The sequence below is a fragment of the Corylus avellana genome, chromosome 3, assembly GCF_965113065.1.
Source record: "Corylus avellana chromosome 3, dhCorAvel1.hap1.2, whole genome shotgun sequence".
NCBI classification, from domain to species: domain Eukaryota; kingdom Viridiplantae; phylum Streptophyta; class Magnoliopsida; order Fagales; family Betulaceae; genus Corylus; species Corylus avellana.
Genome location: NC_142492.1, coordinates 24,569,435 through 24,587,096, shown reverse-complemented (window position 1 = coordinate 24,587,096; position 17,662 = coordinate 24,569,435). Strand labels below are relative to the sequence as shown.

The window sequence follows — 17,662 nt, the reverse complement described above, 5'->3', positions numbered from 1 at the left end:
TGTTTCAAACGTTTGCCGTTGGATCGGTCGTATGGTGAATGCACCTCATTGTAATTTATATGATGAGTAATGACACAAAGATTTTTTTTTTTTTTTTTTTTTAGTTCCCCTAAATATATGATGTCGAGGCTTTTAAAATTTTTTTTTTTTTTTTTTGACATGTCCGCACAAGAAGGGGGGAGGGGGATTCGAACTAGTGACCTCCGCTTCATTAAGCGTTGTCCCAGCCGATTGAGCTACCTCTTGGAGACGAGGCTTTTAAAATTACTATTAAATTTAGATTATCATTATTAAATTTTAATTTATTGATAATTTTAAAAGCGACATTACATTTGGGAAGAGAGAAGGGAATCGAGTGGCTCACATTCTTGCCAAACATGCTGTGCAGAATTGTATTTCTGAGAGTTGGCGTGATATGCCACCTAAATGTATTCGTGATTTGTTAGCACTAGAGCAGTCTGTTTTAGTTGCTTGAAAGTTTATCATAAGAAGTCAACAACTTTTATCAAAAAAAAAAAAGATCATTACAACTTATATTATTTGGTAAATATATGAGAAAAAAAATATTTAAAAAAAGACTCACTCAACTAACAGCCGTTATTATATTCATTTTATAACGCTAACGTGATGTATTAATTTTTTTTTTTTTTTTAAATAGTTGACAATTACGTCAACAGCTTAAAATTGATGTAAAAAAATAGCATTACTCATTTAAGAAAAGGTTTTTTTTTTTTTTTTTTTGTGTGTGATGTCCGCACAAGAGGTGGGGGGGAGAATTCGAACTAGTGACCTCCGCTTCATTAGGCGTGGTTCCTAGCTGATTAAGCTATCTCTTGAGGACCATTTAAGAAAATGTTAGGATACAAAATAGTGCATAAAGTAATGCTACACATACAATTATTTTAGAGAAATGTTATATATATATATACTACATTCTCCTTCCACCCCATTTCACTTAGCTAGCTAATGTGGTAGTGCTCATCCGCGTTTAATTTTCTTCTTTTTCTAAGGGCTCATTGATTCAAAGGATTTGTAATATATAACATTTATAGTTATTTTATAACTACTTTTTATATAATTTTTAAGACGTATCACCATATAATTAGAAGAAAAGATATAAAGCCTTCTAATACCTTCCAATCATATATTAGCAAAAGTTATAAAAGATTTGTATTAGTAGCAATCCTCAAACCTAATTAAACGTGAAAAGTAATTGTAAATCCATGAGATAATAGAATAACCCATTGCAAATTCCTTAAAATATGGTAAAAATAATAAATTAAAAAAAAAAAAAAAAAAAAGTGATGGAAATTAAATAGAGAGAAGAAGAAAGAGTTGGAAAATCAAAGCAGGGATCATGAGATGATATTGTATTCATGGACATGTACATAAATATAAATATATATAGTATAAACTATGCCTTAATTCTGGGTTTTTTCTCTAAAAATCATGAGCATAGAAATCAATTATCTCCTTGAGGTTCAGCTTAAACAAAGAAGAACAATCATTATACATCAACCACAACATGTGCTCGAACAAAATGGCATCAACATCTACAAAAATCACCCTTTTCTCGCTCCTTTTCATATCCTCCACCTCATCCTCCTTCTTCTTCTTCTTCTTCATCATCTCGATTAAAATCCGAAATGGGTTCTCTTCCAACACAAACGGATCCACCAAGAACTCCCTCTTCTCCTTGCCGACCACCACCGTCACCAACGGCCCCGACTCGCCGAACCCATCGTCGGTCAACCGCCGGTAGCCTAGCGGTCGTGACCCCCCCGTGTAGCACTTTCTGAAGATACTCACCGGCAGGACCAAGCAATCCATGAGAAAAAAAAAATACACTACTCTTTTTGTCAATTATTCAGACAACAGGAAAATGGCCTCGTGAAATGGGTCGAAGATTATATATAGGTAAATGTATGTATATATATATATATATTAATATCTTTGGTTGTGAGGTATGGGATATTCTGGGTTTTGGTTGTTTGGGAGTGAAAGCGAAGGAATTGATGAGAAAGAGAGGCTGAAAGGGTCGGTTTGAATAGGCCAAATTAACCAACGGCTAGAGAGATAACTATTAAAGAGTATTTACTAACCAATGAATTTTTTTTTTTTTTTTTAATATGCATGTCGGTATGCGCTTGGGATCCTGATGTCTTATTTGCTGGAAATTAAATAGAGCCGTTGGAGTTTGGAAGAAGCTCCTGGAGGTGTTAGGAATCCGAATACGACTGCCGACTTACACCATAAGGAGCGTGAGAGAGAGACCACTTTTGTCTGATGGCGAGTGCAGTGCGTGATTTTTTTTATTTTTTTTTTCAAAAAATAAAGTTTTGAATTTAACATAATTGATTTGCAGGCACGTCACATGCTTATTAAGGTTGATGTTGGCGGAAATAAAATAAAACAAAAAAGAAAAAAGAAAATAATTAAAAAAAGAGGTAGTATATTCAATGGGAGGCATAAAAATAAATGTAACACTTGGACAATTTTTTCTGCCTCTCATGATAATTAACGATTGATAGGATCATGGGGAATTTCTAATAATATAATAAAAGCTCTATGACTATGAGTCTCCCTTTTTCTTTTTCTTTTTTTTTAGTCGTTTTAACCTCCTCACCATAGTGATAGGTTTTTTAATTTTTTTTAAAAAATATATATAGAAAATATGATCCTTTTTATTTCATATTTGTAAAATATGTTTTCACCATCTTTTACAATTTTTAAATTACTTGACATTACGTTTACTATTAGATATAATAAAATAAAATTTTAATTGTAAAATAAACTTTAAAATAATGTTATATATTATATAAACATTTCACAAAATTGACGTAGCAAAATCTAATAGCCATTGATTTTTTTTTTTTTTTTTTTTTTTTTAAAAAAAATGACCTATCCAGTGAGTCAATGACTACTAGATCTTGCATTAACTCTACTCTAAAATCTGGGCAATTCTATATAAGTTTCTGTTGTGTTTTTTAAAAAATAAGATAACATTTAAATCATTATTTAATTAAAATTCAATAGTAATCTACTACATGCCCAATTATAATTTTAAAAGTCACGTTATTTTTTTACGGACACAAAAAATAGGAAAATGGTAGCATTGCTCCTAAGTCCTAAATTATATTTTCCTTCTTTACCTTGAACCATTTTTTTTTTTTTCAAATTGAATTCTTGGTCGCTTGAAAAAAAAAAAAAAAAAAAAAAAAAAAAAAAAAAACTTTCTAGCGCGTGAGACAGAGAGAGTGGATTTGGGACGACTTCTATGTCAGCTCCAGACGACGTCGCATCAAGTGTTACATTGAAAAGACCAAGAGAAGCGCGTTAGGCAAAGCTGCTGATTTTTTTGTTTTATGGTGGAAAATGTTTCTAGAAATATTAACAAAAGTAAAGCAGTGTTATGTTTCACTATTTTAATATGTATATTTATTTTATCAACAAACACATTATTATTAAACTGGGTCATTTCTACGTACCAATAAAAGAATTAGTCATGTTATTAACGAGTCAAATCAAATGTAACGTACTGTGTGCATTTGCTTCATATAATACGTAATTTAGTATTCATTTTTTCTTTTTTCCAAGACTTGTTCAATTATATCAATTTTTTTCTTTTTTCTTTTTTCTTTTTATTTAAGAAAATTTTCTAATTTGACATAAGTAATTCTTTGCTTTTTTATTTTTATTTTTGTTGGTTTCGTGGTGGGTTCTAGGTTGAAAATGTCGGCACTTATCATGGACTGTTGATGTGAGCTAGAACAATTAGGTATGTAGCTGTGCTCAGGTCAGCAAAGCACAAGAAATTTCTTAGAAGATTCAACTTTAGAATATTTAGTAGCAATGGTCAAATTTCTTGGATAAGGATGCACACAAATATTTGTTTAAATTGCTAGTCATTTAAATAAGTAATATGAGAAGTTCATATAAAATCTGTTTATCTGAAGAGGTGGCCGAGCAACCCAAATTTTGTACTAAATTGTATAATTACGATAGATCCTAATCCCAATTTCTTGAAAGAAATGAAAGTCCAATTTTAAGTTTCTTTATATAATAATATATGCAGTTAATATAACTCATTAGGAGTATTGAACTACTCGTAGAATCCCCAAATGGCGAGAAAGTGGACAAAACTTTCGTAGCAATTAGCAATCTCCTATCCCCTCTAAAGCTTAAATCTTCATTTCTTTCACATTTGGTTTCAATTGTATCTATACCATTATAATTAGGACCGCCAATTTTTAATACTACTTACAAATTCAACACGAAATTAACGAATTAATATTAGTAAATTAAGATTTGAGTCAAATCGGGCTGATCTGATTAGACAATTAATAAACTTGTCAATTTCTGATCAACTTGTTTAATCCGTAGGTGAGTGGTATAAATTAAATTTGTTTTTACCATTAAAAAAATTAAAACTCAAGAGACTAAGACTAAAAAATAAAAAACCCTTCAATCTCAACTCTTATGCTTGAATCGCTCATCTCTCCATCACATTCACTCTCTCGATTTTTACCATTAATTTTTTTTTTTTTTTTTTTTTTTTTTCACCATTTGATCAAGACCTTTGTTAACATTTCTGTCAAATAGCTAATAGAAAAGAGTGTGAAAGTACAATCATGCCATCATTAACATTTTGCCAAATAGCTAATAGAAAAGAGTATGAAAATTCAATTATGCCCTCAGATAAAAGAATTGACGAAAGAAAAAGAAAAACACACCTCATGGTTGATCAACCTCAATGCCCGTTGGCCACCTACCACTGACCATTGGATCACACTACTCAAACGGTAGCGATCACCAAAGATATTTTGAATATATATTTATAATCAGAATCACCCAAAACCATCATCAATAATATGAGGGAGTGGAATGTTCTATAAACTGAAGCTCCAGAAAATGTAGAGATACAACCCAAACATGGTGAAATTACTAGGAATAGATTCGGCACTAAACTCCTAATGAACTGCTATAAATCTCATACTCTATAACAAGTCTGCAAATCAAAGTCCATAAACCGCTAACAGGAAACAATAGATGCAAATCAAAATACTTAGAAAGCAATTTGATCTGACCAACATCCTAAAAATCAAGTGCATTTCCTCAGCTATCAACAATAGCTATCTTTCAATCTTGTGGAAGAAGAAAAAAGGGACTAACTTAAAAGAACAAAGTTACCCGAGAGCAAGAGAACTAGAAATAGACCTCTCTCCATCGCTGCCTCAAAATGGAGCATTCTGTTAGCTTTTGGACTTCACCTCTATCCACTATGCAGAAGGTATCCAAGTCAATAACCAAGCAAGCTAAACCGTTAAACAGGTAGCATCTTCACTGCTGAGCTTGGCCAGCCCACATATGATGATACATCTGCATATTATGTATGGGCTGACTAGTATTACTGAAGTATCCAGGGCCTCTGTTAATAGGGCTACCACCATCATCATCTGATGACTCACTTGAGGCCCCTTGAGAGGGAGGGCTGCCAACCGTAAGAGGTGCACCAAAGTTTAACATTTGGGGTACCGGTGCTGCAGACGGCCCAGATTTCAAGTTATTCGAGTTTGGTTTTTTTCCATCCGCAATAAAGCTACCCACAATGACCTGGAAGTCATTAAGACAAAGTTACAATACAAAAATAAAATGTATTTCTATCTTTGCAAATTCTGTACACTTTTTGGTTATCCCTATTATAACACATTGTATGTCCACCTCAAAAGCTTCTGAAATGCGCAGCAGGTGAATAATTCATCATAACTTAAAAGACGACACAATATTATAACAGTGAAGCAATACCTGAACTGGCGATGCTGCCATTAGCATTCCTGCAACACCCCCACCTAAAACTCGACCATCTGACCCTGCCAAGGACACACTCAAACCGCCTGTTCTGCTGCGATTGCCATTGTTTTCAGAAAGCAAAAAGGAACCTGATAGAGAGATTATCTCAAATCGACCCTGCAAACAAAAATGACACCATAACACACTCAAACCGCCTGATTTGCTGCGATTGCCATTTTTATCTTTTCCTCTCTATAAATACTGTCTGCTTTACAATACTCCCTCTGACCAAATTTAAATAACTAACTTTCAGTCTTGGAACATCCTATAATGCATATCCACCTTCATTCTCATTTTTTTTTCTTTCAAAAAGCATATAAGTAAAAGACATTTGAAGAAAGCCACTGTATCTTTACCTTTTTATTAATAGTGTGCAGTTTCAAACAAAAACAACTATTTCGGTTTGGAAGGAATAACTAATTCAATTAAATATGTTCTTAGCAGCATTATAGTAAATCATACCATCATAGGATCCCATAACATGCAGTAAACAAGAAATCAAAACAGCTGCAGAGTATCATCTTAAGCAGAAGACAGGTCAAACGAGTTTGACAAATCAAAATTGAGAGAGAATATTCCCATCCTTAATAACAGGATTAATCCCACTCTGTAAAAGCCATCTTGAAGTATCAAAAGTGGATTTCTCCAGTGTGAAAGATGCCCTGAGGTGATCTTTCTTTGCATAAACATTAGTCTCTACATACGAGCTTGCTCTGAAGCTGGGAAGCAATTGCAATTTTTTAAAAAAAATTTCTTCAATTGTGAAATTTTATGTAGCTTAAGTTTAGTTTAGGAGAGTTTTCTCTCTCTCTCTCTCTCTCTCTCTCCCCCCCCCCCCCCCCCCCCCCCCCCCCCATGTGCCTAAAAAAATTGCTTCAATTGTGAAATTTTATGTAGCTTAAGTTTAGTTTAGGAGAGTTTTCTCTCTCTCTCTCAACCCCCCCCCCCCCCCCCCCCCATGTGCCTACCTTCCTTGATACACCTGTGTCACAACAGCTGATCTCTTGAGCGAGGGAAACCGGAGCATTGGTCAAGAGAGAGAAAGCAGAGGAACTATAGATCAAGAAAGTCACTCCCTAGATCCCTTATCGTTTTTAGGATAGCCTTGCTTCTTTAATTTCCAGTATCACCCTCATTTTTTAGAAAAGCAAACAAGATTCACAAAGTTGTGTCGCCTCCAATATCCATTAAAAGGCATTTTAGAAAGATAACTATATTTGCACCTTCTCTTTAATAATCGTGCCATTCCAAATTAAGGCATCCTTCTTGTGACGCAGGGAGGGGGGAAGAATTCTTATCGTAAATATCAAAAAGTACTTCGAACCTCTCTTCCCTTATTCTCCCCTGGTTAAACCTGTCCAATACTTGCATTTAATTCACTACATAATTCAAGTCACTACATTTCCTTATCCTATGCCATTAGACTACTACACATTTTTCTCATTATCTTTTTTCCACAAGATGAAATAATATGATTGGCTTCAAATAAGGAACTTTTATTGTCGTGGATGTCACTCGTCAAATTTCATTCCAATCTCTTTGCCAATATGATGAAATAGAAGTTCCTAAAGATGCTTCATTTTGTTCCACTTCTCTCCATGGTTTTCAAATGAAAAGAGGAGGGGGGGAGGAGGTTGGCCGGAGGAAGGACAATCAATTATTATAAAAAAAAAAAAAAAAAAAATAGCGTTAGCTCCATTTATGCATCTTTGGCTCTTATTGTCACCAAGGCATCTAATATGATAAGATCCATCACATGTTGCAATATGCCGTGAAAACTTATTTGTAAATAGAGGCAAAAGATTTATGGTAAGACACAGCAGAATTATTAAACAATCCCCACCTCCCCCCAAAACAAAAAAATAAATAAATAAAAATAAAAACCTCCCGTGTGAGCAAGAGATAGAGAGAAGTTGGAAGCTCTAAACAAAAGGTCATATCAGCTTGCATAGCCAACTTTCAATTCAATCACGACCTCATCATGTAACAGACCACAGACACTGCTTCTTCGGTTGAAATCGACCTCTATAAACAAGGTACTATTTGTGCAAAAAAAAACCTAGTCCCAAGTACAACCGTGCTAGTAAAAGTACCTAGAAACAGTTTCCCTCCATAATTTAAAAATAACATAGCTGCGAAGCCACTCGTGTATTCCTCCTTTGGTGAATAGTTATCACGATTTTCTTCTTCTTTTTTCCCCTACCAGCTAGATGGCTTCTCTTGTATACTTCATGTGTACCTGAGGGTGCCTTACGCTTTTAATGATATTTCGATTATTTATAAAAATAAAAAAAATAAAAAAATCAAATATGAAAATATCTATTACGTATGAAAAGAAATTATCAATATACTAGAAAAATATAAGCACTTTTGCATGCTTGGACTATTCTTCTTTTTTCCCTCGTAAATTCTGCATGCCTGGCATCAGATATAACTCAAAACACTTCAACGAGTGTCAGGGTGGAACTTAGATTTCAAGCATATTTCATTTATTTCAGAATTGATATAAGCATATCCATTTTACTAAAGGGCACAGTCTTTTATACACCTTGAAGGCTTGAATTAATAATGAAATGAAATCTTAGAAATATTTTCTAGATATTAAGTGTTAGTAATAGCATAAGCTGGGCCACAGATTCTGCCTATTTCATTCAAACCATGCTATTCAAAATTCACAGAGAATGTTTTAAACAACAAAAGGAACCAGCACTGTCAATATTGGAGGCAATTAGTTCTTACTGATAAAGCTTCAGCAGTGATGTTACATTTTAGCACAGAAAATCAACACAGCCTTTATATTATGCGCGAATATTGAAAACGCATGGACATCATAAAAGAAAAGGCAAGTATAAGTTTTCAGTAGTATGCAAGGACATGATGTGCACGCACATAGTTATGCTTGTATTTATGTGTGCACTTTATTGTCCTCATTAGATTATATTTCACTTTTAGTAGGGGTGGGCAGATTAACCGATTACCGATTACCGACCGATTACCAACTTTAACCGAACCGATATTAACCGTAACCGATAGTTATCGGTCGGTAATCGGTTAAAAATTTTATACCGATAAGCTTATCGGTCGGTTAAAATTTTTTTATCGGTTAACCGATATGACCGATATGACCGATATGACCGATAAGTTATTTTAATTTTTAAATTTTTAAAATTTTATATTTATTATTAAAAGTTAAAACCAAAACGACGTCGAATTTCCTTCCAATGAAGAATTTCAATTTTGCCATTTTGAATTAGATAAAGCTTGATTTTTTGGTTGACATATTTTGTTCATTGGAACGAAATGGGCTTCCAAAAGCTAGAACAGTAGAACCGATTTTGCATTTCTGCTCATGAAGCAATCTCAGATGATGCTCCCAGTAAGAGAAAGAGTTTATTATATTAATATAAACTAAAAAAAAAAAAGCCTAATAAAAAGCCCACAAAACTCAACCTAGCAATTCTCAAATTAATTTTTGGCCTAATTAGTAATTAGTAAAAAAGCCCACAAAAGCCCAAACCGGTTTAACCGACCGATTAACCGACCGGTTAACCGATTACCGATTTGACCGATAATTTTCGGTTAAGACTTCTTATCGGTCGGTAATCGGTTAAGATTTGGTTAACCGATAGCTTATCGGTTAACCGACCGATAAGTCCATTAACCGGTCTTAACCGACCGATACCCAGCCCTAACTTTTAGGACCTTTCTACATTAGTTAAACCTATTGTATCATATACATGTCCCCATGTTGCTGTACATGAATAATAATTAGTAAATATAAGATGGATCTTATAAGAAAAGAAAGGTACCTCATATGTCACAGTACCACCAGACATTGCTGGTTGACGAAGGGTAACATTGCAGATGGCACCATTTGCAGAGAGAATACAAACAGTACGTGGCCCCTGCTGTGAAAAGGCCATAATCTTCGTTGCTATATCCTGCAAATTACAATGTCAGACTAATTACAAGGATATTATAGTTTGAATAAACAGCACCCTTCTAAGATCCAACTAAGAGTTACAACTGATAATATAACATCATAAAAGTACATCACCTTAGAAGTTACAAGAAGGATACAACTTTTTAACATCATCAAGGCTTCACTCACAAGCTTCAATGATTTACACAAACATCTCTAAACACTAACCACTCACATTCATATCAAGAATTACGTTTTCAACACATTATTTTGTTATAGGTTAATAAATATCATGGGTTTCATCATGTTACAAATTACACATGTAATCCCCAAAACAAAGTCCTCAATAAAAACACAGCAATTATTTAATTCCATTAGCTGCATCTGAAAGTCAATTGAATTTGCGCATCTTTTAATACAGGTTAGAAAACACCAAACTTATACATACACAGTTCCATGCCTCAATCTGTCCTCTTGCCCTACAACAATGGATTCGAATAAACATTATGTGCACTCAATAAGCCCAACAAAACCTAAACTTTTTGGCTGACCTGAAAGTACATGTGGTTCATCATTAAAATGTCATCCAATCTCTTACAGCCACTGAGTTCCAAATGAAAACTCAGAAAATCAACAGCAAGACTGATTCAAATTCTTGATGGATGGCAATACAAATATACACACTGAATCTTAAATACCAAAAATTGGACTAGGAACAAATTCAGATTCAACACTTAATAATGATTCAAATTCTTGTGCAAGGGAATGTACAAGCATCTACCATGAGCATCTCAATTATATTCAGTTGCTCCTACATAAGTAAAAGTTAAGACATGCACGATAAACCTAATAACTTGAAAGTCATCAAACCTCGGATACATAAATCTAATTAGCTTATTGAACACACCTAAAACACGCAGTCTCAATGTTGGACACCATTTAAGTTAAGTTCTTTATTAGGACGTAAACAATTAAGTCCTTATGAGTAGGCAGTATGTGCTTAAAATTTCAAAGCTTATTAACGATAAAAATTAATAATAATAAATAATAATAATAATAATATCAAAGCCTATTAAATGAACTACATATTCTACCTTCTCTGCTCATTCGATTAACATAGCCAATATCCATTTGTGTGTGTTAAGCTACCTTCTCTGCTCATTGGATTAACATAACCAATATCCATTGGTTCTTTTCCCTTTTGTTAATTATAAATAATCTCCACAAAAACTAACATTAGAATAAATCCCATCTTTTATCCACTGTTACTCGCAACAAAATCAACTGAAATTTTTGCTTTAGATTAAATGGATAAGTTTATGCAACAGCCGTTTTGCAGAGTAAGATATCAGTTGAAATTACAAATCCTTCAAATCCTTGTTAGCATTACCAGATTTGCATATTATGACACCTTAGTGCCACCATCTAAGGTTTGATATCAAATGGATTATGCCTCAATTGTTTGACTAAGTTATGCACAAAAACATTGAACTGGCATTCTAAGTGGCATGGGAGATCGTGAAGTAAACGTTCTGGAAATATGATACAAGCCCCCATAAAAATAGTCAACAGAAATACTTCCAACGTACCCTCACCCTTTGAACCAAAAGGAATAAAGCTACCAGGTGTGCAAGTACAGTTTTTTATTTTATATTTTATATTTTATATTTTATAATTATTATTATTATAAAAAAATACCATAAAAAAAATCGCCACACAATGAGTTGACAAAGGATTCATGAAGCCAACCCAATTTGGGGAATAATCCTTTACTCAAGTATAATTAGTTTTTTTTTTTAATAAAAAAAAAAAAAAAAAAAAAAAAAAAAGTTGAATGAGCTTCATTTTGTAAAACTGTTTGCTTTTTTACTTCAAGGAAAGCAAATAAACCATTAAGGCACTGAAATAGAGCATGGAAACAAAACCATTTTGTTGTGTACAATTTACATAAGAATTGAAACACCTAATTCTTATGATGAGTACAAATATGAGTGGCAAAGACTCAAAAGAAAGAATTTGAATCTTAAAAGCCACAAAAAATTTACAAAACAAGCCAACTAAGGTATTTCAAGCTTAAAGTTCATGAGAACCCTTCACACTTACCTTCCAAAGAATTACATCAATAAACTAACCAAAGATCATCTTTCATTGAGCTAGATGTCATTAATATATGCAACTGAACTTAACAAAGCAAAACATTCAACTCGCACATAACATAATTCCTACCCTAAACTGCCTACATTTTCCATACTAGAACCAAAGATGTATTACAAAAAAAATTCATGTATTTCCAACACCACCGCAATTCAATAATAAATAAAATTCAATCACTTACCTCGCCAGCTTTCACCATAATAACATGCGGAGTAAATCCCACCCCACCCGCTCCTGCCACACCAAATTAACTATCTACAATCAAACCAAACACACAAAACAAACAAAATCAACAAAATCCAACATTTTACCCAAAGCATCCAACTGTTTCTTCCCGGAGCCGGGAGGACGGCCGCGGTGCTTCTTCAGGGTAGGCTCGGACATAGATGCAGGGCCGCTGCCAGCGCTGGCACTAGCGGGTTCCCCGTGATTGGCCGCGGAAGAAGCGGAAATGGGCGTGGGCGCCAGACCCAGCGCAATGTTGCCGTCCGGCGAGTACTTCCTCGGCCGGCCCCTCTTCTTCTTCCCCGCCGACGCCGACGATGCGTCAATGCTGAACCCGGACGATCCGTCGTACGGACCGGCGTTGTTGTTGAGGGAATCCAACGGCTTCGACGAGCTGAAGGGGAATCGGTTGGCACTGGAAGGTTGAGGGATCATCGTCGGCCCACCGCCGCTGGGGTTGGGGCTGATCATCATAGATGAATTGTTGGAACTGTTGGTGGCGGCGGTGGTGGCGGTCATGGGGTATGAGGTAGGGCCCACCATCATGTTCGGAGGCTGAGGTGGAGGAGGAGCTTCCCGTGAATCCATACGAGAATTCTCGTTTTTTTTTTTCTTTTTCTCTAGGTTTCTTGTGGGGTTGTTTGGATTCCAAGAAAGTTGAGTAAAATGCAGGCGATTTGGGTCAGTGAAGTATCTACTTGAAACCTACGTCCCGTAGAGAGAGGGGTTGAGAGTAGAAATGAAATTAAAAAAACGGGGAACGAAAGCCGGGGCCGCAAATTTCTTGTTTGAACTTTTAAAGTAGGGTTTTCAAATTTTTTTAGGGTTTTGCAATTTTATGCTATATTTAGAATCTTCGCTCACTTTTTTATTTTGGGAAAAAAATAAAATGCAGTCCGTGATTTTAATCTAATCCTTAAAATTTTTAATTTTAATAATTAAGTCCTTAGATTTTCTTTGATTTTAAATAGGTTTCTTTATCAATCTATTGTCCATTTAATAAATGGTATGCTAAGTTAGACCAAATAATTAATATTACATGTACGTAACATTGCCCCTGAAATGTCATATTGTCAATTAATTAGATGGTAGATTGGTAGAGACACTTATTTGAAATCATAGAAAAACTGAGAATTGTCAAAATTAAAAATCTTAAAATTAAATTGAAATTGCAAAGAAACCTAAAAACTAAATCTGATTTTGTGAATTACTATTTATGTTAATGCTAATGGTAATAATTATAATTTATTTGTGAATTACTATTACTATGGTAATGTTGTAAATTTATCTTATAGTTTTGATTGCTCTTGGAGTTTGGTCAAAGAGATCTGTTCGCTTTCTTACCTTACCTTTTTTTTCTTGTTTTTTTTTTTTTTTTTTTTTTTTTTCGAATCTTAACTAAAACAAGCATACTGAAGATTATTTTTGTTAAATTTGAATATTAAAGGAAAATTTTTCCAATATGATGCTTAAAGCAATAATAAGGAGAGCCTATAACATCTTAGAGCTCGTTTGGATGTGCAATCTTTTTGTATTCTTCTCAAATTTTTTTTAAAATTGTGAATATCAAGAAAAAAAATAATTGAAATTATGTTTTGGTGGTTTAAAGAATATAAATATAATTAAAAATTACAAAAAAAATTTGGGGTGGTTCAAAGTGGCTGAGCCACCCCAAAAGCAATTTTGGGGGTGGTTCAGCCACCAACGAAAAACCATTCAAGGGTGCCACCCAAAACTAATGGGGTTGGCCGAGCACTCGTGTGGTCCACATGTGAGTGTTCGTGTACTGTTCACAACTTTTGTTAGGCATAGCAAGAAAATTTCTGAAAGGGTTTGAGCACTTGTGTACTGTAGATTAAAGGGTTCAAAGTTACAGGTGGCACGCACGGGTAAAAACCAGTGGTTAACAAAAAGTTAACGAGCGCTCGTCCTGGTCCCCACATGAGGGCTCGTGTATGGCTAGGCAAGCGCCTGTGTGGTCCCCCACGCGAGCGTTCGTCCACTATAGCTCCAAGGGAGGAAAAATGAGATTGATGATATAAACTAGTAACCTTCGTTTCATAAAACGTGATTCCCAGCCCATTGAGCTACTCCGAGCGCTCGTCCGAGTCCCCACACGAGGGCTCGTGTATGGTTGCTAGGCAAGCGCCCGTGTGGTCCCCCACGCGATCGTTCATCCACTATAGCTCCGAGGGAGGAAAAATGAGATTGGTGATATAAATTAGTAACCTCTGTTTTATGAAACGTGATTCACAGCCCATTAAGCTACTCCTTAAAGACTACTTTTAATAAAAGCTTAAAAAAAAATAAAAATAAAAAAAGGTAATTACCTTCTCTCCCCCATCAACTATAATGTATTGTCAATTTCTCCACATGAATTGCCAATCTTACTGCCCAATCCTATCAGACTACCATTTTCTTCCAAAAATCTTCATTCCATCAGTCAACCATGTTAAAATGAATGGAATATTCTCTTTTAGACATTAAATCTCATTAAAAGACAAAAATACCTCCAAATAAAAAATTAAAACAAAAAACATAAATATATCAATTTTTTTTTTTTTTTTAAAAAAAAAAGAAGTGTGGCCAACGAGCCACCCATAGAGGTGGCTCGCCGCAACCCCCCAACCCACCAGGGTGGCGCGCGGCCACCCCTGACCACCTTGAGGTGGGGTGGTCGTCGGGCCACCCCTAGATCTGCCTGGGGGTGGCGCACAGCCAACCCCAATGGGCCCAACTAGGTGAAAGGGCCACCCCCTTCCCCAATGGGGTGTCTGCCAACCTCAAACAAAAAAAAAAACAAAAAAAAAAAATTGTTTGTTTAAAAATAACTTTTATATTTTTAATTTATTTATAATTAAGAATAAAATATATCATCATTCTATTTGCGATGATGTGATACACTATTGGAATCTGTCAAGTATTTTGACGGAATGTGATTATAGAGACTAAATTGTTATTTTGGCATATCCCTGATAATCTCTGAATTATTATTATTATTATATCACACAGATGGATTTTTAATTTAGAACAACCATATGGACTGATTTTTCATTTATATATATTTTTTAATTTAAGTCTTTTTTTAAACTATTTTTTATTTTTTTATATATAAATTAAATTATAAGTGTTTTTTAATTTTAATATATTTATGTTTTTTGAAACTAGTACTCATACATTAATAATATTTTATATATATTTGTTTAATTTTAAGGATATTATATGTAATTTTTGTATATAAAGTTAGGATATTTGAGTCTTTTCAAGTTTTGTAACGTGGTTAATTGACGAAAGAGGGGTTTTTAGAAGAAAATGGTAATCTGATATGGTTAGACAATAAGGTTGGCAATTCATAAGGAAAAATTAACAATGTGTTATAGTTTATGGAGAAAAAGATAATTACCAAAAAAAAAAAAAAAAAACTCATTACTATGAGCTGGTAAAAGTAAATACTAACCAATTATCTTTGGGGTAGATGGACAACTAACATTATCCTCAGTTTTGATACTCTTTACTTTATTTAGAAAGGCCGCCTATGAGAAAGCCACCTTTGATTTTTTGTTCCCTTCTAAGTAAGGATCATGATCCCTTACAATTTTTTAAAATTGTAGATTCTCAAATTATGTAACTTAAGCTGTTTTTAGACATTGAAACACTTGAAAAATGTAGCATGTTATTGAGGTAACCAAAAAATAATTTTCTCCCAAAAAGGTTAATCTACACTTTAGTAAAGACATTTATTCTTCATAAGATCAAAATACAATTTTTGGGTCAAAGCCTTTTTAAACATAAAGAGCAATAACCAAATGAAAATATACTCAATTATCAACTTGAACATATCACATTTTTAATAAGTAGCATTTTTCAAGCATTTTAATGCTTAAAAACGACCAAAATTGTGTAATTTGAAAATCTACTATTTCTTTAAAGTTGTAAAGCCTCTACAACTTTAAAGAAATAGCAGATTCTCAAATTACTCAATTTTGGTCATTTTTTAAAATGTGGCATGTTATTGAGGTAACCAAAAAACAACTTCCTCCCAAAAAAGTTAATCTACACTTCAATAAAGACGTTTATTCTTCTTAAGATCAAAATACAATTTTTGGGTTAAAGCTTTTTTAAACATAAAGAGCAAGAACCAAATGAAAATATACTCAATTATCAACTTGAACGTATCACATTTTTAATAAGTGACATTTTTCAAGCATTTCAATGCTTAAAAACGACCAAAATTGCATAATTTGAGAATATACTATTTCTTTAAAGTTGTAAAGGATCCTCTACAACTTTAAAGAAATAGCAGATTCTCAAATTACGCAGTTTTGGTCATTTTTTAAAATGTGGCGTGTTATTAAGTTAACCAAAAAATAATTTCCTTCCAAAAAGGTTAATTTTCACTTTAGTATAGAAGTTTACTCTTCATAAGCTCAAAAGACAATTTTTTGGTTAAAGTTTTTTTATAACATAAAGAGCAAGAAACTAATGAAAATGTACTCAATTCTCAACTTAAATATATCACATATTTTATAGGTGATATTTTTCAAGTATTTCGATGCTTAAAATTGACCAAAATTGCGTAATTTGAGAATCTACTATTTCTTTAAAGTTGTAAAGGATCCTCAACAATTTTAAATAAATAGTAGATTCTCAAATTAAGCAATTTTGGTTGTTTTTAAAAATGTGGCATGTTATTAAGGTAACCAAAAAATAGTTTCCTCCCAAAAAGGTTATTGAGGGAATTGACATGTTTAATTAAATAGATCTTGTTACGATTGACCTATATAATCTTATACTATATCTTAGCACAACCCAAACCCGACATGCAAAAACGCATTGCCACCCCTTGCCCATAGTCACGTTTATCATTTAGTTGTTCATACATCAAAATATATTCCCCTATTGTACATGTACATGCTTTGAATATTGCATTTGGAATTGAACTGTTAATTGACATTCACATAGTGTTCTGGTCTCACCTTTCATATCATGGTCTTATTATATGTAATCAGACAAGATTGTCATAAATTATCCTGTAAAACCCTTCCAAGAGAACATTTTGCAGTCACTGGTTTGCATCCCACTTTCTTGAGACCTCAAGAAAGAGAACATTTTGTAGTCCTTGGTTTGTATCCCACTTTCTTGAGACTTCTTGAGAACATTTTGCAATCACTGGTTTGCAATACCAACACACGTTGTAAGTGATGTTCAACACGGGAGGATCAAGCTACATTTCCACTCTCTGTACCTCATTATTGATGCCGCCACCGTTGTGCTTAAGGTGTTGACGGTAAATAAGAAATAGCAAACCTAGAATAACTAGGGACATGATCACAAATGAGACCACGATGGCAACAATATGGGAGTTGTGACAGGAGCATGTGTGAAGTCACCAGGGGGGGAGGGAAGGGGGGAATGATGGCAAAAGTTGATTCATTTCATGGAATGATTTTAGGTTTATGGAAAACGCCCCCACCCCCCTCAATCCCTAAATGGGAAATTTTGGTTTATAAG

General features: G+C 33.9%; 2 protein-coding genes across 2 annotated transcripts; both read right to left on the bottom strand.

The window, feature by feature from the left end:
- Window positions 1-1,344: 1,344 nt before the first annotated feature.
- On the bottom strand, window positions 1,345-2,054 carry LOC132176350 (uncharacterized). Its single transcript, XM_059588530.2, has one exon. The coding sequence runs from the start codon at window positions 1,828-1,830 to the stop codon at window positions 1,441-1,443; it is 390 nt and encodes a 129-aa protein (XP_059444513.2). The 5' UTR covers window positions 1,831-2,054; the 3' UTR covers window positions 1,345-1,440.
- Window positions 2,055-4,620: 2,566 nt separating this feature from the next.
- Window positions 4,621-12,954, bottom strand: LOC132173891 (AT hook motif DNA-binding family protein). The gene is made up of 5 exons (XM_059585562.2): window positions 12,238-12,954; window positions 12,108-12,160; window positions 9,660-9,791; window positions 5,806-5,967; window positions 4,621-5,613 (listed from the first exon to the last, which is right to left on the bottom strand). Exons 1-5 carry the CDS (start codon window positions 12,737-12,739, stop codon window positions 5,341-5,343), a joined length of 1,122 nt encoding a protein of 373 aa, XP_059441545.2. The 5' UTR covers window positions 12,740-12,954; the 3' UTR covers window positions 4,621-5,340.
- Window positions 12,955-17,662: the final 4,708 nt, after the last annotated feature.